At 50.2% G+C, this 23,381-nt stretch overlaps 1 protein-coding gene across 3 annotated transcripts in view; it reads left to right on the plus strand.

Annotated features, from left to right (window-relative positions):
• CRACR2A (calcium release activated channel regulator 2A) overlaps window positions 1–23,381 on the plus strand; it is a 116,347-nt gene that overhangs the window by 63,852 nt on the left and 29,114 nt on the right. For all 3 annotated transcript variants that reach the window (XM_069581492.1, XM_069581493.1, XM_069581494.1), the window contains exons 6-12: window positions 3,480–3,570; window positions 4,630–4,725; window positions 7,337–7,524; window positions 12,258–12,329; window positions 13,755–13,800; window positions 19,257–19,363; window positions 22,918–23,236. In XM_069581492.1, the coding sequence (XP_069437593.1) occupies window positions 3,480–3,570; window positions 4,630–4,725; window positions 7,337–7,524; window positions 12,258–12,329; window positions 13,755–13,800; window positions 19,257–19,363; window positions 22,918–23,236 (919 nt within the window). The remainder of the gene's footprint in view (window positions 1–3,479; window positions 3,571–4,629; window positions 4,726–7,336; window positions 7,525–12,257; window positions 12,330–13,754; window positions 13,801–19,256; window positions 19,364–22,917; window positions 23,237–23,381) is intronic.

The following is a 23,381-nucleotide window of genomic DNA, read 5'->3' on the forward strand; positions in this document are numbered from 1 at the left end:
GGGGGAGTCCACTGCAGTCAGACACCCAGGGTGGCATTGTCTCTTTGAGGTTGGTTAGACCTTTTACCCTGGCTTTCGGTAGGTCATTCGCTCCAAAAGAGCTGGTTAGAAACAGCATTCTCTCTCACTGGAGCTGTTCTAAACCACTTTGGGTACATACTTGGTGGAGATATTATGGCAAGGACTCTAACACTGGAAACATGGTTGGATCAGACAAGCCTTTCAACCCCCAAATTCTTCGATTCCCCTGGAATCTGGCATTTCCCTGCCACCCCATGTGGTCCACCCATGGACTTCTGAGTCTGGTATCCAAAGTCTTATATTTATTTCTTACAGGTTTTCAGTGTTAACACTTTGAGCACAGCCCCTGTGGGTGACATCAGTGTCTGAGTGTCCATAACCTGGTGGAGACTGCATAAACCCAAAGCAAAGAGTCATTCAGGACTTTGAAAGCTTCAAATAAAGACATGCGGTGTTCTCTGAGGTCAGGGAAGGGGGTCAGGAAATTGGAACAGATGGAGCAATCCTCATGGAGAAGACTTCAGAGCCTGTGTTTGTGCATCAGGCAATCTGAGTGGTTCCAGAAACTGTGACAACAAAGGGGTGTGTAAAAAGCAAACACAGTCAGTTGCCTCTTTCCTCTGATGGCAGAATGTGGTGAGCTTGGCTGGGGCACCACAAGCCATATGCCCACATCTTTTGAGAGTGCCTCTTGCCACTGTTTCTCCCAGAGAAGTAATTTCTCTGCAGCCCCTGCTCACACACAGCTTGCGTCTCTAATGGATCACTCCAACAGGAGGTTTTATTGACTAAGCTTTCTCTTCTTCACCTTTCTGATTGCTTCTAACCCTTTCCAAACCCAGCAGCCCTTTTTTCCTTAAAACAAAGACCCTCCACCCCTTGTGGAGCGCTGGCCCTTGCCCTCTGCAGCCCATGATAATAATTAGGATGATAAATAATCCCTTATATCTGTCTAGGACTTTGCAGTTCCAAACACTTTACCTGCTCGTTCACTGTGACGATGCTGGGAGGAACGGGAAGCAGCTGTTATCCTGGGATAAAAGGATGTCGAAGCATTTACCCAAGGTCACACAGAGGAAATGAGCTGGTTCTGGGATCATAACCCTGGCCATCTGCACCCCCTGAGCTGGGTTAGTGATGCCTGTGGTATACACAGCACCTTAATATTCTCATTCTCGAGCTTGTGTGTCCAGCCTTGGGTCACGGCTCAACCTCTGAAGTCCTTCATGCCTCAGCAACCTCCAAGGAGACCAGGTTTGTTCAAAAGCATTTCCAAAGTATGAGTTCCATGTGGGAGCCCATATGGGCCCAGGACCACTGATGCCCACCTGTATCCCAGGGCTTTTTTGTGGTGAGTCCCTCCTCCGTGATGAGGGCTGGGGTAGGTGCCATTCAGAGGCTGCATCTCTCTTCCCTCCATTTGTTTTGCTGTTGTCCTTGAGGTTCAGACACTAAGTTGTGTGCAACTCTTCAAGATCCCGTGGACTTCCCTGTCCTACACCATCTCCTGAACATTGCTCAAACTCATGTCTATTGAGTCAATGATGCCATCCAACCATCTCATCCTCTGTCATCCCCTTCTCCTCCTGCCTTCAATCTTTCCCAGCGTCAGGGTCTTTTCCAATGAGTCAGCTCTTCACCAAAGTATTGGAGTTTCAGCTTTAGCATCAGTCCTTCCAATGAATATTCAGGACTGATTTCCTTTAGGATGGATTGGTTGGATCTCCTTGCTGTCCAAGGGACTCTCAAGAGTCTTCTGCAGCACCACAGTTCAAAAGCATCAATTCTTCAGTGCTCAGCCTTCTTTATAGTCCAATTCTCACATCTGTGTTTATAAAATTACTTAATTCACGACTAACAAACTGACATGTGAGCATGAAAAGCATAAAGTTTATTAATTTAATCCAATAAAACTTCAAGTTAATATAACAGATTTAATTATAATGTAGAATTAATGCCCTGCATGGTTATTAGGCTTACATGGTACATAGCTTATATGAATGATTGTAATTAGTATGACTTGAGCAGCGCCAAATCCATTTCGAAGTTTTTCTCATCTCACTTTATCAGTTCTCTGGTGCTTGTATAGTTGGAATCACTGTCTGTAGTTTTCCTGAATACCATTTGCCATGTAGCATTTGAATTTTGTCCATCACAGGAAGACAACTCCAGGCACCAGGAGAAGACTATCTTTCTGTCTGAAATTTCCCATCCACTGTGTCCATTTCTGTCTCCAAGGGGTCCCTGTACAACCGCAGGTGTCTCAGTCCCTTGTTTCTCGCCAAGATTTTCTTGTAATTGTTGTGGGGTAGCTAAGAATCAAAGCAGCAACCCAAACATTTGTCATTTACTGAGAAAAGAGTTCTCCTTCTTTGCCAAAAAGGTGCTTGTTACTCCCAAAATGGGAGGTCCAGTGGTGAACAGAGAGCCTCAGCTCAGAAGAGTCTTGGGGAGCTGTGCCCTTCTCTCTGGGCACAACCCTGGGCCAATGCGGTACTCACTCCAAGTCAGGTTCATGGTCTTGGAGGTACAACCAGGAATGTGAACTCAGATTAGTGAGTAACCTTGACCGTGCATTCTGGGGTGGCTGTGTGGTTCCTGTAGAACTGAAAGGACGCCAATCAAAACTGTGGCCTGTGCAAGGGATGCCAGGTTCCCCCAGCAGATAGCGAGTGAGGAAAGACCAGCCCATGGGCTGTGGTGCGGGAGACTTGAGTTCGACCCCTGGGTCAGGAAGATCCCCTGGAGAAAGGAATGGCAACCCACTCCAGTATTCTTGCCTGGAGAGCTCCGTGCCTGGAGGAGCCTGGAGGGCTGCAGCCCATAGGGTTGCAAGGAGCTGGACACAACTGAGAGACTGACACTTTGAGTTTCACCCTCCCCACGGCCCTGTGCTGAGATGGTCTGAGTCCTTGGACAGGAGCGGCCCCTCCCTCTGTAGGGGGGTGTTGTGATGGAGGTGGTGGTCATCACCATGGAACCTTTTGAGAGCCTGTGAAAAACGAAGGTCACTCAAAGTTCAGCACACTAGGAGAGTACAGCTCAGGCAGTGCTGATGGAGCCAGGTGGAAAGAAAGCATCCAACATGGGAAAGAGACAAACCAAGAAACCAAGCAGAGAAAAAGCCCACACTTTTATGCTGTGGACAAGCATAGGGATCAGTGGGCAATGCGATGATGAGTGCCCGAGGCTGGGTGGGTTGATGCTGGCGTAAAGCATAGCGCGAGAAGATGGAGCCGGGATGCTCCCCTCCTCACCAGCAAGTGTGTGGATCATCTGGGAGGGATGGGCGGGAGACAGGAGGACGAGAGGGTCCTGCTGGTCCTCCGTGGTCTGCTGATCTTGAGGAGCTGACCCTGCAGTCTTGGCTGACCGACCTATGTGGTCACCCCCACCAACCAGAGCTCCACTGGGGAATAGAGGCATCTCATCAGACTTTCCTCTTGTCACCTGTACAGGAAAATCGCTGCCTATGATGAAGAAATCCAGCACCTCTACGAGGAGATGGAACAGCAAATCAAAACTGAGAAGGAGCAGTTTCTCCTAAAGGTGAGAGTCCATTCAAGTCTGGGGCTTGGCTGTGCTGGCCAGGCTGAAATAGTGAAATAGCACCTGCTCTGACCACTTTCCGCCTCCTGGACCTAAGATTGCAATACCCCCACGGCATTATTGATTTCCTATTTCTTGGCTTTTTTTTTTTTTCAAGGTTGTTGTCACCTTCAAATTTGGCATGTAATTTACTGATTCATTTTGATCGATTGTGGTCTGTCACGTCCTATTAAGTTGTTAGCCCCAGAGAGCAGGGGTCGTCCTCTCTTATGGGCTGATGTGCCCTTGGCATTCCCACTGTGCCTGGAGCAGAGGAGGCAGGCAATCCACAAGTGTCTGTTGGATCAATGAGCCAACGAGGATTACAGAGTGAGGGGTTTACCACTGAAAGCTTCCTGAAGGCTAGGCTTGATTTTGGTCATTCCTGGAGTGAGCTAGTGTGCATGCTCCCTGTCCACGTGGACAGCGGGGGTCACTGAAGCCCTGGGATGTCATGTTGTTGTTGCTGTTCAGTGGCTAAGCCGTGTCCAGCTCTTTGCAACCCCGTGGACTGCCGCATACCAGGCTTCTCTGTCCTTCACTATCTCCCAGAGTTTGCTCAAACTCATGTCCATTGAGTGAATGACGCCATCCAACCATCGCATCCTCTATTGTCTTCTTCTCCTCCTGCCCTCAATCTCTCCCAGCATCAGGGTTGTTTTTTTTTTTTTTTTTTCTTTCCCAGTGAGTCAGCTTTCACATCAGGTGGCCAAAGTATTGGAGCTTCAGCTTCAGCATCAGTCCTTCCAGTGAATATTCAGGGTTGATTTCCTCTAGGATTGCCTGGTTTGATCTTCTTGCTGTCCAAGGGACTCTCAAGAGTCGTCTTTAGCACCACAATTTGAAAGCATCAGTTCTTCAGCACTCAGCATTCTTTATGGTCCACCTCTTACATCTGTACAATACTATTGGAAGTCCAAAGGCTGAGTGGATCCTGCTGTTAAGCAGGTTCAAGGTGGTGAAAGCAGTCTCCATCCAGGTGCCTTTGGGCCTCACGTGTCCCTCTTCCTGGTCTGGCAGGACACGGAGAGGTTCCGGGCCCGCAGTCAGGAGCTAGAGCGGAAGCTGCTCTCAAAGGAGCAGGAGCTGGAACAGCTGGTCCAAAAGCAGAAGCGGGTAAGCTTTCCTCCGCATCCTCAGAGGACCCGACTCTCTACTCTATCCTCCCCTCTTTTCTTACCCACTTTCCCTGCCCTGCACTTAAGGACTTAATTTTTTCCAATCTGAGAAGAACCATTTAGTGGTACAAAAGAGAGCATTTGAAATCACAGGTGATCCCAAGATAAAACCTTTATACTCTCCCATGCCTGGTGTTTAACTTGGAAAAATTGCCGATGGTCGAGGTATCTGCAGACATGGAGGTATAATTATGCCTGGGAGCCACCAGAAAGCTGAAACGCTTGTTTGTTTCCTGCATCCTGTGTGAGAGCAGAGGGAAATGCTGAGACATGGGGACAGTCACTGATTTGGGGGGAGGGGGCTGCAGACTGTGATGTCTTCCTGCCAGAATGGCTGGGGATGCCTCCAGTTGGAAGAGGCTCCTCAAAGGTCCATTTGTCTGTTCCGTCTCTTCCCATGCACCCAGAAAATGCGCATCAGCCCCTTTGCGACTGCTCCCATCACCCCGCAGGATCAATGCCGACACCAGATGCTCCCTTGATGAACCTGAGTCCCCAGAGGCAGGCTAGGCAGTATCCCTGTGTCCATCCATCCTGTCTGAGAGAGCCTGGCCCAGGACCCCAGAGAGATGGACTCTCTAGGCAAGTGAAAAATGAATGACTTTGGAGCTCGCACACACTTGTGTGTGTGAGTAACTGAAACCAAAGTTCCATGAAACACGCTCACTCTCCTTACATGTGACAAGCTCTGAGGTTTTCTATTCTATAGCACGTGCGTACTCAGGCTCGCCTGACTCTCTGTGACCCCAGGGACTGTAGCCCACCAGGCTCCTCTGTCCATAGAATTCTTCAGACAAAATTACTGCAGTAGATTGCTGTTCCCTTCTCCAGGGGATCTTCCTGACCCAGGGATGGAACCTGGGTCTCCTGCATTGCAGGCAGATTCTTTACCATCTGAGCCACCAGGGAAACCTAGGCAAGCCTCCTCTCCAAAGAGAGGGGCCTATAGATAGAGAGACGACCGTTGCCACTTGGCCTCTGTTTTGCTTTGTTTGGTACTGGAAGGAATCCAGCCCTGGACAGACCCAGACGCACTGCTTCCATTTGAAAAGAGAGGGATATTTTTAGCAGCACATTAAAATACGCTTGAAGACACCCCATGCTAAGGCTGGAAGACAGTTCCACTCCTGCGAATCCCCCAACCCGTAGATTTTGGTTTTTCTCCTGCAGCGAGATGCTCTCAATGTGCGGAACTGCCAGCTGCCTCCCCATCCCCCTGCACAGTCATACCTGGCTTCTCCTCCCGCTTTCTCCTCCTTACTGTTCCGTATTAAGTTCTTCCCAAATAGATTTATCCCTTCAATGAATGATTGCCACTCGACTTAATTACTGCATGCTTGCCTGATTACTCAGGGGCCTCTTGAGATTGGCACAGACATTCTTGTTTTTGCTTCCTTTTTTCTCTTACTGGCCACATTCATTCAACTAAATCCATTATGATCTGTGTGCCTTGCTTTGCGTCTTCCTCTGGTGAGAGGGTTAGAAGCTCTGTACGGACTAATCACCAGCCAGAAAAACCTTAAGGTGTTTAGTTGCTTTAGGGACATGAGAAAAGGTCCATGTTTGGTTGGACCGGTTTGAGCTATTTCCTAAGGGTTTGCAGGGTTTGTGGCTGCAAATCCTGCAAACCCTTAGGAAATAGCAAACTTGTCTAGATGAAAGGACTCGGACTTGTTTAGCTGAGAGAGGAAAAGGGAATAAATAGATTGATATTCAGGATTCATGACCGGGGAAGGTGGCTGTGTAAAGAACAACACTTAGCAGTTTCCACCTCCATCAAGGACCAAGGGGAAGCAGCTAGTGTGGAGGACACGAGGGGTTTCAGGAGCACCTAAGACATTGATGAGACCACTGGTGAGACGATGGTCATCAGCACTGGGATAGAGGGACAGATGATGGTCTTTCTGAATGGTGCGGCCCCCTCCCAGGACTGTTTAAAAAAAAAATTGTTGCTTTAAAAACTGGACTTCATTTTGGCTCTGCTGGGTCCTTCTTGCTGCACATGGGCCTTTCTCTCGTTGGGTGAGTCGGGGTCACTCTCTGTCGCGGCGGGAGGGCTTCTCACCGTGGTGGTTTCTCTTGTGGAGTGTGGACTCTAGGACACAGGCACAGTGGTTGCAGCTCCTGGGCTCCAGCGCGTGGGCTCAATATTGTAGCTTAGTTGTGCCTCAGCCTGTGGAAGCTTCTCGGACCAGGGATCAAACCCTCTTCTCCTGCACTGGCAGGTGGATTCTCAACGACTGGACCACCAGCGAAGTCCTGCCCAGACTGTTTAGTAGCCCCGTGGAGACAGGGGAGAAACAGGAGTGCTCTGGAAGCTCCTTCCTGCCCCTGGAAGTGTGTGTGTGTGTGTGTGTGTGTGTGTGTGTGTGTGTGTGTGTGTGTGAACTGAGGGCCAGGACGAAGCTGACTGAGGCTGGAGGGTGGTGAGGGGCAATAGCAAGGGCTGCTGCCCGCCACATGGAGGAAGCCAGGTGGGGCCGGGAGAGGCAGCCTGACGGAGCTGGTCCCTCATCACTCCCCCTGCATGCCCCCTTCCGCCTTTCCAGCTGGAAGGCCAGTGCACTGCCCTGCACAGTGACAAGCACAAGACCAAGGCTGAGAACACCAAGCTGAGACTCACCAACCAGGAGCTGGCACGGGAGCTGGAACGGACATCCCGGGAGCTCCAGGACGCCCAGCAGCAGCTGGAGAGCCTCCGGCAAGAGGCCCACAAGCTCCACCAGGAGAAGGAGATGTGAGTGTGGCTCTTGCCCGCCCGGATGCTGCCCTCTGCACTGACCCCCTGCTCTGAGCCTATGAGCGACGCCCCCCTCCCACCCCCACCCCAGACCCTTCTCCATGCTCATGACATGGGGACGGGGCTCCTCAGTCCCTCTTCTAACCTTCTTCTAGAATCCTGAGACATGAAGCAGACTAGCTCTGTGTCAGGCATTACCTAGGACTGACAAGAAACATGCAGCCTTGTTCTCAGAAAATGTATGAAACGATCAGGATGACGTTATCCAACCATGTAGCAGGAAGTCTGGGGAAAGATGCTGAGTGAGGGGAGTGGCCAGACATTGACCCTGGAGGCCACGGCGGGCCGGGGAATCTTCCCAGGTCAGTGTGCCATGCGTGTGCAGAGTGTCACAGGGCGTGTGACGGGCCTGGAAGCAGCATCCCAGCTCGGCCCGTTTTTTTCCCACCAGCCTTCCTCTGTGTGGGCCCTCTGGGGGCAGCCCCACGTCTCTGGGCATGGTTTGCTGATAAAGCCCTGCCGCCGTCTGACTGCTGGCAAAACCTTGGTCCGTCGCAGGAAGTGTGTGTGCTCAGTCCCGTCTGACTCTTTGCAGCCCTTTGGACTGTAGCCCGCCAGGCTCAGTAGTTGTGATGCACGGGCTTACTTGCTCCACAGCATGTGAGATCCTCCTAGATCAGGGATTCTCCAGGCAAGAATACTGGAGTGGTTGCCATACCCTCCTCCAGGAGATCTTCCTGATCCTGGGATCAAACCCGCTCTCTTGCGTCTCCTATATTGGCAGGCAGATTCTTTACCACACTGCCACCTGAGAAGCCATTAGCCTAAATCAAATTTTTCTGCCGTCTGGCTCTTGTGTAGTGTCTTGTATGATTTGGGACTGATCCAGAGTGAGAGGCAGGATGTGTGTTTAGATTTGGAGATTTTTACCCTAGGAAGATCCCTCCAGTTGAAAAATGGTTGTCTTCCCTAGCTGCTGGGTTAAAGTGAAACCAGCCCTTCTATTCCAAGGCTTGGATGCCGGGTGGAGGAACGGTGTATTTCATTGGAAACAAGCAAAATCGGTTCCTCCCCATTGAGAGCAGGTCAACAAGGTGCTTAACTCTATAAACAGAATTAAGGATTCGGCCTCTTAAAATTCAATCAAGGCCTAAAAGCAACAAACATCTGAAATCACAGGCGTGAGGCCTGCAGGTGGAAGTAAGCACCAGAGCTAAGCACCAGAGCCGGGGTAGCCAATCACGGCGTGAGGATTAAAATCTGTCTGAAGCCTTATCTTCATCAAGCAAGCCAGAGACACAATCTCTGGAGGCCGGGAATTGAAAAAGAGGGAAGGAGGGGCTAGGAGGGAGAGATAAATGAGTGCAGAACCTTCATGGCTTGTTTTGAAGAAGCTTGCAGTGGCTTGTGCAGCTGGAGAGCCTGCTGGAGCCCAGGAGAGTGTGTCTTGTCCAGGGAGACAGGAGAGAAGGGCGGGGAGAGGCTTAGCGTGCCCTCCATAGAGTAGGAACCCTGATCAGCAGTATGGACAGGACCTTTGTGCTGGAAGCCACCTCTCCATTTCACAAAAGGAAAATGGAAGCTCAGAGAGGGGTAGCGGGGAACCTGCAGTCACATAGCTACACAGTGCCAGAAAGCAAGGTCACAGTCTCATCCTCCCAACCTGTGCATCCCCAGAGATGTCTGACTGCCGGGTGATTCCCCAGAGCAGTGGGGAGCAGGGAGAGCTGGCCTCTAGATCATCAGGCCCCATCATGTGTCAACTGGATCTTAGGATGGGAAAATAAGTCTTCCTGTTCTCTGAAGATGCCCAAGGAAGGAGAACTAGATTTTAAAAAGAGATGAAGAAGGAACAGTCAGAGGAGAGATGAAGGTCAACTGAAAAGCAGCGTCGCTGTCTATTTTGTTAATCATTTTGTATCTGGAGCAGGTGGTTTATGACAAGGCACAAAATTCAAAGTGGTTTGCACCCCCACCCCCCGACCCCTGGCCTCCTGTGAGTAGGAGGCCACCAGTCGTGGCTTCTTGTGGATCCTTCCAGGGTGTATGCGCACACACACACAGGCACTTCCAGGCAGCGCTAGTGGTAAAGAACCCACCTGCCAATCTAGGAGATGTAAGAGATGCAGGTTCAATCCCTGGGTGGGGAAGATCTGGAGGAGGGCATGGTAACCCACTCCAGTATTCTTGCCTGGAGAATCCCATGGACAGACGAGCCTGGCGGGCTACAGTCCATGGGGTCACAATGAGCTCACACACACACACACACACGCAGCGGCAGTGCACTGCTCTACATCAGCCTGCCTTTTTCACTTGACAGATCCCTTGGAGAACACTCCATATTTCTTTCTGATAAAAACCAGGCCGACAGCCCTTCCCTCCGGGCGGCGGTAAACCTCTCCCAGGCCGCATCCATGAAATGGCAAGCTCTGTGCTTTACCCTTCGCCCGTCAGCCAGACACAAACTTGTCGAATGCCTAGGTCAAAAGGACGTTCGGGGCATTTTGTTATATATCTAAGTATCTCTTTTTTTTTTTTCAGAAATGCTCTTCTTTTTGTTAAGACCCCCCAAATCTATCTGAATATGTGTGTGTATGCGTGCGTGTTTAGATAGGTGGGTATCTGAATGTCTACTAGACAAACAGCCACATGTGTGCACTGATGCGTACCATGTACGGGTGTGTATATGTGTGTGTGGTCACGGTGCTAGGGTCCCCTGGTGCTGTGTCAGCAGGGCCAGAGGAGGGCTGGAATGAGGTCCTCTTCATTGTGGAGGACTTGACCCCTCCATCAAATACTGCAGAGTTTCCCAGGTGGCTCAGCGGTAAAGAGCCCGCCTGCCAATGCAGGAGACACAGGAGACACAGGTCCTATCCCTGGGTCGGGAAGATCCCCCTAGGGGAGGGCATGGCGACTCACTCCAGTATTCTTGCCTGGAGAATTCCACGGACAGAGGAACCTGGTGGGCTACAGTCCATGGGGTTGCACAGTGTCTGACACAACAGCACACACGCAGTCACACTTGCACAAACACTGTGAGACCCCAGCCCTCAGGTCTCCACTGAGTGACTGTCCTCAGCGGGGAAAGCCATCTGCTCCCAGGAAGAAGCAGGACGTGGGGTGGGGGCTGGGGAGCCCCAAAGCCAGCCGGAGGCAACCTTGGCTCCCCGGGAACCAAGGAGCAAGCTGGCAGGTGTGCTCACGTAGTGCCGGTTGGTTGGAGCAGAGTCCCAGGCTGGGGCTTAGGGACCCAGCGTGGATAATGGGAGAGACATTGTTTTCCCTCAAGTCGAAATTAAATATAATTGGTAATAAAATGTTGGGAGTTTGCAGCTCTGCAGGAGCCAGAGAGGTTCTGTTGCTTAATTAGGATTGTCTGAGGTGAACTTAGAATTTGAGACAGTTTGTTACTGTTGCAAATTGACTTTCTAATTATTCTATAAAGGGGAAAAACCCACAGATAGCGCTGAAGGAATCAGAGATGGCGAGCTTGGCGGGCGCCTCCTATGGCCCCAGCAAGCTCAGTAGTGACATGGGCGGGATGGTCGGGGGACAGTCCTTGCCCAGCGCAGTATCGGGCTCAGGGTGCTTCCTGCTCTAAAGCTAGGCTGTGGCTTGAAAATGTGGAACCTTGGACCCTTTGCCGTAAGCCTGGGGAAGATTCAAAATCTCTGAACCGCGGGGCAGAGAGAGGGAAGGATGGAGGCAGACTTGCACAGTTAAGCCAGGTTTATTTGCCAGCATCACCCCGTTCTCTATTTTTCCCCTTTCTGAGAGAGGCTGAATTCCTTGCCACTGCTCCCTCCTCCCTTCCATCTCTCTTCCTCCCTCCTTCCCTGCCCCCCTGCCTCCCGCCCCTCTTTTTGCCCTCTCTCCTTTGTTCCCACTGCTGTTTGCTGACTGCGGCTTGGCTTTCAAGCCAGACACTGCAGTGAGAACACAGAGGCAAACGCAGCACACATGGCCCCACCTCACAGCCTAAGTTGGCCTCCAGCCACCCCGAGTGTGTCTTTCAGCCTCTCTCTCCTTCCCCCAGATCCTCTATTGACATGCTCACACTGTGATGTAAACAATGGATTACGGCTGATCAATTAAGTCTCTGCTTTGTAGCTACAGATGGAAATTTTAGCCAAAGGAACGAATGTGCAACCGTGGAAATCCCAGATCTTCAGGAACAGATTGGAGACTGTTGGGGGAAGGTGGAGACGGGACAGTGGTTCTTCAGTAGCTCCTGAAAATAAACTAAACCAGTGTGGTGGAGGTGGGGTGGGGGTGGGGGTGGGGGGGCGGTGGGGAAGCCCTAGCTCTGCTCTCACCCTCCGAGACTGGGCTGGAGAAGACAGTTGATTCTGATTCCCTGACCTCCGGGCAGGGCAGGGCCACTGGGAGCCCGAGAAGACGGTACAGTCATCATGAAGCAGTATCCTTGGCCCCAGGGGGGTCTGGATTAGGACCCTGGCTCAGCCCTGGGTTGTCTTGGGAGAGTTAGTGAACCTGTCTTGTGATCCATGTTTGTAAAACGGGGATAAGTTCGCCTTCCAAATAGGTGCCTGAGACGACTCGCTGATTCCTGGTATAAGTCCCTGCACGAGGCCCTGCACGAGGCCCTGCTCTCCAGCGGAGGACCAGCCCGGGTACCATCTCCAGGGTCTGACTTCATCACCACTTCGCGCCCTGGTAGTGCCCCACCTGGTGCGGTCACTCATCACTGCCCTCTTGTGCTCCCTCAGGGAAGTGTACCGCGTCACCGAGAGTCTGCAGCGGGAGAAGTCGGGGCTCCTGAAGCAGTTGGATTTCCTGAGGTGCGAGCTCATCCCAGAGCCCAGAAGGGCGCCCCCGTCTCCAGAGTCTCGCCTGTCTGCTGAGAGAGCACCCTCATTCCCTTGGTCCCCAACATCCTGTTGGGCAGCTGAACACCACCTCTCCACTCTGTTTGGTCCATTTACACAGGTGCCCACCCCCCTCTCCAGTTTGTACCTCTGCAGATGGGCGTTGCCCCGTTCTTCTGTGTGCCTGGCATGGTACTTGCTCAGGTGGGAGAGAACTGAACTGATTGAGCATCACAAACAGGGCAGCAAGATAGGAGTTTTCTCAGCCTATCAAGCTTACTGTAAATTCGAAGCTCACTGGTTTGATTTGGTTTGGAATACTCTCAAAAACCTCCCCCCAAATGACCAAACCCAACCAGGTGTGGGGAAAGATGGAATTTTCAATTTTGCCTCTAAGGTTTCTAAGTTACTTAACCTGCTGCCCACAAAACACCTCTTGGGAAATGGTGATGAAATTTGGCTTCTAAGTTTTTAAATTGCAAGCAGGTTTGAATTGGCTACCTTATTAAGGTTTTTAGTTTAGCTTTGTTTTTTTCTTAATTAATTTGAAAGCAAGGTAAGATCACTGTGTCTGGCGTCTTTGATGCCACCAAATAGAAAAATTCTTCAAAGAGAATGTATCTCAGATTTCTTGACTTAAGATGTGATTCAAAAGCCCGGGAAGATGGAAGAGATTTTCCTAGGTGGCCAAGTTCTCACGGGTGTGAGAGGAGGTCTGGATTCTCAGGAAGGATTTAGTGAAGGCAGAGAACAAGATGCACAGGAACGTGCTTGGTTGGGCTTTTTCCCTTCTTGCTATTTGTACTTTGAAAAAATACAAGGGCAGATACAGTGTGAGTGAGCAGGGGAGGCTGGCAAGGCATTGCTCTGCCAACATCTGTGGGTCTTTTTAATGGAGCCTAGGGCTTCCCTGGTGGCTCAGTTGGGAAAGAATCTGCCTGCAGTACAGGAGACCCGGGTTCGATTCCAGGGTTGGGAAGATCCCCTGGAGAAGGAAATGGCAACCCACTCCAGTATTCTTGCCTGGAGAATCTCATGATCAGGGGAGCCTGGCTGGCTACAGTCCATGGGGTTGCAAGAATCGGACATGACTTAGTGACTAAATCACCACCAGTGTCTGTTCAGAGTCCCAGCATGGAGCCTCTCTGTGCCTCACCTGGCCCCCCAGCCAGCTGGCTCTAAGGCCATTCTGTCCTCCTGCCTCTGACCTGACTTAGACACAATCACCCTCTGCCCTCAGCCACCATCCCTAAGGAAAGCAGTTCCCCCCACCCCCATCCCCCGCCCCGGGCCTTCCACACACAGCGGTCCTCTGCACCCATCTGACCGTCAAACCAGTGCTATGGACCTGTCGACCACAGGCCCCATGTTTGAACAGATTCCCCTTTCCATCTGCAGGGAAAGGAACAAGCATCTCCGGGATGAACAGGACATACGTTTCCAGGTAAGTGGCCGGTGCCCCCTCTGCGTGGCAGGGGGAAGACAAGGACTGGGGTCCAGAGGCAGCCAGGCTGTGCTGGGACTGGTCCAAGAAGGTCCCGTGGCTTGGGGGTCTGGCTGTACCTTCATGTGGGCAGGATGGTGGCATAAGATTTTTCAAAAGTAGTAAAGGTGCAAGGTGACCTATAGGGTCACAGTGTGTTAATTTTCTGTGAAATGACACACTTTTCTTTTGACATCACAAGACTGGAATACTTGGGAGGGTCCCTCACTTTTTGAACATAGAAATGATGAGTTGAAATGTCGCCATCACTTTTAAACCAAAATGTTCTGTTTTTTTCTTCATTAAGATTTTGATGTCTTGATGAAAATTTTACATTTTAGACTGTCATAGAGAGAATTAAAATGTGTATTTCATCATTTTCAGTTCAGTTCAGTTCAGTCGCTCAGTCGTGTCCGACTCTTTGTGACCCCATGAACCGCAGCACGCCAGGCCTCCCTGTCCATCACCATCTCCTGGAGTTCACTCAGACTCATGTCCATCGAGTCCGTGATGCCATCCAGCCATCTCATCCTCTGTCATCCCCTTCTCCTCCTGCCCCCAATCCCTCCCAGCATCAGTCTTTTCCAATGAGTCAACTCTTCGCATGAGGTGGCCAAAGTACTGGAGCTTCAGCTTTAGCATCATTCCTTCCAAAGAAATCCCAGGGTTGATCTCCTTCAGAATGGACTGGTTGGATCTCCTTGCAGTCCAAGGGACCCTCAAGAGTCTTCTCCAACACCACAGTTCAAAAGCATCAATTCTTCGGTGCTCGGCCTTCTTCACAGTCCAACTCTCACATCCATACATGACCACAGGAAAAACCATAGCCTTGACTAGACGGACCTTAGTCGGCAATGTCTGTGCTTTTGAATATACTATCTAGGTTGGTCATAACTTTTCATCCAAGGAGTAAGCGTCTTTTAATTTCATGGCTGCAGTCACCATCTACAGTGATTTTGGAGCCCCCCAAAATAAAGTCTGACACTGTCTCTACTGTTTCCCATCTATTTCTCATGAAATGATGGGACCAGATGCCATGATCTTCGTTTTCTGAATGTTGAGCTTTAAGCCAACTTTTTCACTCTCCTCTTTCACTTTCATCAAGAGGCTTTTTAGCTCCTCTTCACTTTCTGCCATTTACATAGTTGATTTTATATACAATTTTTTAATCCTATGGGGACCGCTGCTCCTCTAAACCTACATACTTTCCCAAATAACACAAAAATCCATTGTTTACATGAAGATTTTCATTTGTGAATGAACTAAGCAGAATCTAGGCTTTCAGGGTCTCCTATCATCCTCCCCTTTAGACAGTAGCTATTGGATGCTCTGAAGGGAAGAAAAAGGGGGACAGGATGGATCCATGTCACATTCTATCAGGATTATGCATTGTAAATTTCATGTGTGATCTTGGGTAAATTGTTAGCCTCCATGGACGGCGACCTCAGTGATCACAGGAGGAAAGGGAATTCTTCTCCTTTTTTCCATTTGGTAGGGGTTTTTGTTTTTTTCTATTTAGTTGGAGGATATAATGTTGTGTTGGTTTCTGCCGTAAGCAATGCAAATCAGCCATAACTACATGTATATTCCCTCCCTCCTGAGCCTCCCTCCCATCCCCGCATCCCATTCCTCTAGGTGGTCACAGAGTGCCAGGCTGGGCTCCTTGGGTCATATAGCAGCGTATACTAGCTATTTTGGACTTCCCTGGTGGCTCAGTGGTAAAGAGCGTGCCTGCCAGTGCAGGAGACATGGGCTTGATCCCCGGGTGGGGAAGATCCCCTGGAGAAGGAAATGGCAACTCACTCCAGTATTCCTCCCTGGGAAATCTCATGGACAGAGGAGCCTGGCCTGCTACAGTCTGTGGGGTCGCAAAGAGTCGGACACGACTAAGTGACTAAATACCACCAACACCACTAGCTATTTTACACATAGTAGTATATAGGGATTTGTGTGTGTGTGTGTGAAAACCTCTTGGAAAAGGAGATCTTGTGCTAGCCCCTCAACTGTAAATTCCCTAAATGCAGGCAGCACCTGGCAGCTAGCTTGCCCCTCATTTGGTCGAAGCTGGTTTGTAGCTGCAAACCCCTTAGGGACCTTGCACATAACCGTCTCTCTTCTATTCCCAGCTGGCAGCAACACGTCTCTGCCGCCCACCTATGTGTACTGTCAGAGCAAGGCTTAAGCCTACACATGTTTGTTCAATGGTGATAATGGTTATGATTGTTTTAGAAATAACAATGGTTTTATTTTAAAACTTCTTACCAAATGTCACCCTAATCCCTTGACCTTGCTTCCCTCCCCCTGGCAAACTCATTCTGTTTCGAGTAGGGAATGGAATTGAGAACCTCCATGGGGAATAGAAAAAAGAGGATAAAATCGAGTTCATGCCGAATAATAGTTAAAGATTAATTTGAAATCACAGCCATACCTTCTGGGGCCCTGGGAGCATGGCCACCCCTCCTTCTCTGATTAAAGATCACTCGGAACCATGGGACTGGCTGGTTAATGAGAGACTCTTCTGTGATCTGAGTCCCTCTCATCTGGAAGACATCTGTTAGGGAGCCCTGGAGGAGGGGGGTGCAAGCCCCCAAGTCCAGCAGGCTCTTCACTGAGGACACGAGAGAAATTATCCCACCTAGCCTGCTTCCGCAGAAGATCTGAACTACTCTGTTCTAGCTTCATAGCTGTGGGCAGGGCACTGGGCTAATTGATCCTCCTGTCTGGAAGGAAATCTATGACAGACTTAGGTGGTATATTAAAAAGCAGAGACACCACTTTGCTGACAAAGGTCCATATAGTCAAAGCTATGGTTTTTCCAGGGCTTCCCTGGTGGCTCAGCTGGTAAAGAATCTGTCTGCAATGCAAGAGACCTGGGTTTGATCCCTGGGTTGGGAAGATCCCCTGGAGGAGAGAACGGCTACCCACTCCAGTATTCCAGCCTGGAGAATGCCATGGACTGTAGAGGCCATGGGGTTGCAAAGAGGGACGTGACTGAGTGATTTTCACCTCACGTGGTTTTTCCAGTAGTCATGTACCAATGTGTGAGCTGGTCCATAAGGAAGGCTGAGCACTGAAGAACTGATGCTTTCAAATTGTGGTGCTGGAGAACAGTCTTGGGAGTCCCTTGGACAGCAAGGAGATCAAACCAGTCAATTCTAAAGAAAATCAACCCTGAAAATTCACTGGAAGGACTGATGCTGAAGCTGAAGCTCCACCTGATGTGAAGAGCTGACTCACTGGAAAAGACCCTGAAGCTGGGGAAGATTGAGGGCAGAAGGAGAAAGGGACGACAGAGGATGAGATGGTTGAATAGCATCACCGACTCAATGAGCATGAGTTTGAGCAAACTTCAGGCAGCAGTGAAGGACAGGGAGGCCTATTGTGCTGCAGTCCATGGGGTCACAAAGAGACACAGCTGAGCAACTGAACAACAGCAGCATCTGGGGCTTTGAAAATTAAGAGGGTCTGAAGCTCCACTGAAGAGTGTGTGTGACTAAAAGATGCACAGAGTATTTTCTGTGCATCCTACATTTAGCTCTTCATGACCCAGATAACCACGATGGTGTGATCACTCACCTAGAGCCAGACATCCTAGAATGCGAAGTCAAGTGGGCCTTAGGAAGCATCACTATGAACAAAGCTAGTGGAGGTCATGGAATTCCAGTTGAGCTCTTTCAAATCCTAAAAGATGATGCTGTGAAAGTGCTACACTCAATATGCCAGCAAATTTGGAAAACTCAGCAGTGACCACAGGACTGAAAAAGGTGAGTTTTCATTTCAATCCCAAAGAAAGGCAATGCCAAAGAATGTTCAAACTACTGCACAATTGCACTCATCTCACACGCTAGTAAAGTTATGCTCAAAATTCTCTAAGCCAGGCTTCAACAGTATGTGAACCATGAGCTTCCAGACGTTCAAGCTGGATTTAGAAAAGGCAGAGGAACCAGAGATCAAATTGCCAACATCCATTGGATCATCAAAAAAGCAAGAGAGTTCCAGAAAAACATCTACTTCTACTTTATTGACTATGCCAAAGACTTTGACTGTGGGGATTTCAACAAACTATGGAAAATTCTTCAAGAGATGGGAATACCAGACCACCTGACCTGCCTCCTGAGAAATTTGTAATCAGGTCAAGAAGCAACAGTTAGAACCAGACATGGAACAACAAACTGTTTCCATGGGAAAAGGAGTATGTCAAGGTTGTATATTGTCACCCTGCTTAATTAACTTAAATGCAGAGTATATCATGCAAAATGCTGGGCTGGATGAAGCACAAGCTGGAATCAAGATTGCCAGGAGAAATATCAATAACCTCAGATACGCAGATTACACTAACCTTATGGCAGAAAATGAAGAAGAGCTAAAGAGCCTCTTGATGAAAGTGAAAGAGGAGAGTGAAAAAGCTGGCTTAAAGCTCAACATTCAGAAAACAAAGATCATGGCATCGGTCCCATCACTTCATGGCAAGTAGATGGGGAAACAATGGAAACACTGACAGACTTTTTTTGAGGGGTTCCCAAAATCACTGCAGATGGTGACCGCAGCCATGAAATTAAAAGACACTTGCTCCTTGGAAGAAAAGCTATGACCAACCTAGACAGCATATTCAAAAGCAGAGATTTTTTTACTAGCAAAAGTCCTTTACTAGCAAAGGTCCATCTAGTCAAAGCTATGGTTTTTCCCGTAGTCATGTGTGGATTTGGTAGTTGGACTGCAAAGGAAGCTGAGCACTGAAAAATTGATGCTTTTGAACTGTGATGTTGCAGAAGACTCTTGAGAGTCCCTTGGACTGCAAGGAGATCCAAGCAGTCCATCCTAAAGGAAATTAGTCCTGAATATTCATTGGAAGGACTGATGCTGAAGCTGAAAATCCAATACTTTGGCCACCTGAAGTGAAGAACTGACCCATTGGTAAAGACCCTAATGCTGGGAAAGATAGAAGGCAGGAGGAGAAGGGGACAATAGAGGATGAGATGGTTGGATGGCATCACTGACTCGAAAGACATGGGTTTTAACACACTCCAGGAGTTGGTGATGGACAGGGAAGCCTGGCATGCTGCAGTCCATGGGGTTGCAAACAGTTGGACATGACTGAGCAACTGAACTGAACTGAACTGAACTGATTTATCCTCTTACAAATGATCACTACTCCTGTGAAGGGTAACCTCCCAGACCCTGGGGCTCTAAACTGGTTCCTTCGATTAGATTATTAGACAGGAGGTGAAGGAATTCTGCTAAGAGATGACAGTGAAAGGAGAGCGGGTAAAGGCTAGCAAGGAGCCAGGCCATCACTTTCTTCCTTTAGGGTTTTATTTCAAGCCTGATCTATGAGGTGGGGAAACTGAGCCCTTTTCTGCTCAAACACTGGGACGAATCAGTGGGTGAGGATCTGAGAGCATTCTGTGTTTCTCCAGAAAGACAAGGCGGCCAGGGCAAACACAGCTGCTTCCAAGCCAAGCCGGAAGCAGAGATCTGGCTCTGTGATCGGCAAATACGTGGACGGCACAGGGACGCTCAGAAGGTAAGCCATCCCACTGTGTTTACCTGTTATCTGTTCCTTGGCCTTGCAGGGTTGGGAGTAGGCTCTGAGCACGTGCTGATTGCAGTTGGCCCTGGCGGGAAGCCTGGGGTCAGCCACGTGCACGCATGTTGAATCTTGAAGGACATGTGCCTTCTTGCTCTGATGTCAAGGTGCAGGGTGAGTCCCAGGACAGGTCCTGGGCTGCCGCAGCCTGCAGTGTTCCTGCAGGGGGCGCTGAAGAGCGGCTGCAAATCGGCCCAGGGTGGGAGGATGAGGGGTCAGCAACGGGAAGGGCAGGAATGCCAGGCAGGGCTCTGCAGTCTGTCAGGCGGAAGGATGCTCCTGTCTTCCAGGCACCGGACTGTGTGTGTGAAGGGTAATTATAGTGGAGTATGGAACCTCCGTGGGCTTCCCTGATGTTTCAGATGGTAAAGAATCTGCCTTCAATGCAGGAGGCCTGGGTTTGATCCCTGGGTCAGGAAGATTGCCTGGAGAAGTGAATCCCTACCCAGCCCAGTATTACTGCTTAGAGAATTCCATGGACAGAGGAGCCTGCCAGGCTATAGTTCACGAGGTCACAAAGAGTCAGATAAGACTGAGCTACTAACACTTCACTTACTTCATGGAGTCTCCAACCATTAACTCCTGTGCAGGTGAGCATGGTGTTTGTAATTCAGAGACTCCTTTCAATAATTCATAGTTAATTAACTCAGAGATAAGGTGCTTGGTTGCTTTTGGACAGCACTTGAGTCCCTAGAGGTGTGGCCCATTGCTCCTGGAGAGAGGCAAGCTAGTCTCCCACCCTCTTTTCTATGGGTCATGTACTCCATGCCCATGATGGCCACAGAGAGGCAGAGACAGTCAGATCCCCTGGTGCCAAGCCCAGGGGTGATTGTGTGAACTCGCTCATCTGGGAGAGCTGAGGACAGCAAGCATGAAATAAAAAGATATGCAAAGCGGAGGTGACCTGGGGATGTCAGTCCACTGATCTGTCAAAATCTTGAACTTGATCATCATCAATTCCTTTTCTAAACAGCTGAACTATGAGATGCAACGTGGGAGCCAAATTCCTGTAGTAATTTTTCTCTTGGTTCGCTGGAACCGAATATATGCTCTCAACAAGCACTGCCTGATTGCCTACTGCATACCAGACATTCTTGGAGTTCTAGGAAGCCTCCAAAGATCGATTAGGCATGAGTCCTGCCCTTAATATCCGTTATTGAGTACCTGCTGTATGCAGGACACAAGGCTGTGTGCTGGGGTACAGGGGTCAACAAAATAGACCCCATTTCTGCTTTCAAGGAACCTACAGTTGAGAGGAGGAAACAGACATTAACTGACAAATAATCAATATCAAGAACTCTGAATTCCCGTAGACTTTGGCAGAGGTGCCTGTTCGCTGCTCACACATAGCGTTGGATGGCAAAACCAAAGAGGGACTTAGTCACGCTATACTGATGGTACTCCAGAGTGTAACAGTGCTTGAAAATTCCCCAGGGAGAAGCCTTTGCCAAGAAACGATTCGTTTTAGGGTCATTTCATTTTAGGGTCACTTCAGTGGCGATTTCTTTCCTGGTTGCAGGGACTTTAAAAAGCCATGCTCTGCCTGTGTGTGTGTGTGTGAGAGAGAGAGAGAGAGTATGCATGTGTGAGTGGGAGTATGTGTGAGTGGGTGAGTGTGTGTGTGAGTGGGTGTGAGTGGGTGAACGTGTGTGTGAGTGTGTGTGTGAGTGGGTGAACGTGTGTGTGAGTGTGTGTGTGAGTGTGTGTGAGTGGGTGAACGTGTGTGAGTGGGTGTGAGTAGGTGAACGTGTGTGTGAGTGAGTGTGAGTGTGGGTGTGAGTGGGTGAGTGTGTGTGTGAGTGGGTGTGAGTAGGTGAACGTGTGTGTGAGTGTGGGTGTGAGTGGGTGAGTGTGTGTGTGAGTGGGTGTGAGTGGGTGAACGTGTGTGTGAGTGGGTGTGAGAGTGGGTGAGTGTGGGTGTGAGTGGGTGTGAGTGGGTGAACGTGTGTGTGAGTGAGTGTGTGTGTGTGAGTGGGTGTGAGTGGGTGAACGTGTGTGTGAGTGGGTGTGAGTGGGTGAATACATGTGTGTGCATGCATGTTGCCCACACATGCTCACACGTGTACACCTGTGTGCAGGCAGAGACAAAGCAGATGGGAACACTAATTGCGTGCTGAAGTGGGCGAGCACTTAGTAGGCTCATTAGAATGTAGGAGAAATTTGTTGAGAAGATGACAGTCAGTTTCTGTGAAAAACTAATTTTATCAGTAAATCTAAGCATCCCTGAATTCCTACAAATCCTTTGTTTTATACCAGGGGACCAAACTAAGTCAGCACTTTTGTGAGCAAGTGCTGCCTCCCTGTTTCTCTTTCAGAATCGTCCAGCTTCAGAACAGTGATACATACATGCTTTTCCCTTTTTCTTTCTGCTGTCGGTCCTTAGGAGCCAGAAATGCTAGAAGCCAGGGAGCAAAGTGAAGGGGCTTCTCCGCTCGGCGTATTCTGTGTCCTTCGGCCCTGTCGCCTCGCCACTGCTTCCTGCTCCCTTCTCTCTTCTAATCCTCGTATGTGTGTTTCGATTTGGGACTCAAGTCCCTTCCCATAAAACCATCCTCAGGTTGACTTGTTCACAGTGGCCCCGGGAGGCCTTTGCTCTCAAGTGTCGAGGACACAGCCCGCGCACTGACCCCATGTCCAGCTCCTGAATCCTCCACCTCCTGCTTCTCCTGCCTCTGGATGCTCAAACCATCTGAGGCCGCTCACTCCAGACTCTCAGGAGAAAGGAAGAAGAAGCGGGTGGAAGGCCCTGCCCGGCTTCCTCGCCAGCTCCGAGCAGGTGGATGCCTGCTGTGCTGGGGCCCCCTCCCCAGAGCAGCAACCCCCTTGCCTGCCTCCCTGAGAGCCACTTCCCTAACGGGTCAGGTTTGTGCACCAGCTTATCAGGGAGGTGGGCAGGGCAGCCAGGCAGGGAAACCGGCCTGGAGAGCTGGCGTCTGACTTGGGGACATGCGGCTGAGAAGGGCTGCTGTCTGATCTGGGCGGAGGCCGCCAACTGTTGACCCAGGAGGTTTTGTTTCCGCATCTGTTAGGCTCCTTCTTCACAGCTTCCCTTTTCCTTCGCAGCACCTGCCACAAACTGGACCAGTGTAGTGAGTGTGTCAGGATGGCTCTAGACTCCTGAGCCAAGTGCTCCTTGAGAGCAAGGACCATGTCATTAGCTTAATGCCTGGAGCCACCATCACCTTCACCTTTGCCATCTCCATCTCTTTCAGCATCACCCTCACCTTTACCATCTCCATCTCTTTCATCATCACCCTCACTGCCTCCATCACCCTCACCTTTACCTTCACCTTCATCTCACCTTCACTGTAAAGACACTCAGTGAACGAGCTAGAGAATGCGGGGTCTGCTTTTCCCCTTCCTAGCTCCTATCTGCCCCCAAAGCATGTGCTTCCTCAACTGTCCGTCACAGAAGCTGTCAGGCATCCCCTAGCCTCCACTCAGATACATGTTATGATATTGTCTCCACTCTTTGTCCCCCCGCAAAACAGCCAGTCAGAGGAGGAGGAAGATGTATTTGGCCTCCAGAGGCGGAGAAGCTCCCTGGGCCTGAGTGAGTGCCCCCTTCCAGAAGAGGAGCCAGGGCCTGGAGGACCACTCACCCGGCCGCTCCGCAGGATCATCTCCATCGAAGAGGACCCGCTGCCCCAGCTGCTGGGGGGCGGCTTTCAGCAGCCACTGAGCAAATGCTTGGAAGAAGAGGAGGCCTCCGGCCAGGGGGTGGATAGACAAAGCGGACCTGCCCGACCTCTGGAACTCACACCCACGTCTCCCCGAGGGCAGCCCGTCGGAAAAGAAGCCCTGTCTGAGGTACGGATGTTCCCACGCTGGCTTGTAGGTCATCCTGTGCCTTGTCCCTCCATCGTAGCCCAAGAGCTCAGGGCAGCTCGAGGGTCAGACGCAGCAAGGCTGACCACGTGCTGAGTTTGTGTCCATTGGGTACCACCATCCCCCT

This window comes from Ovis canadensis, chromosome 3 (assembly GCF_042477335.2).
Source record: "Ovis canadensis isolate MfBH-ARS-UI-01 breed Bighorn chromosome 3, ARS-UI_OviCan_v2, whole genome shotgun sequence".
Taxonomy (NCBI): Eukaryota; Metazoa; Chordata; class Mammalia; order Artiodactyla; family Bovidae; genus Ovis; species Ovis canadensis.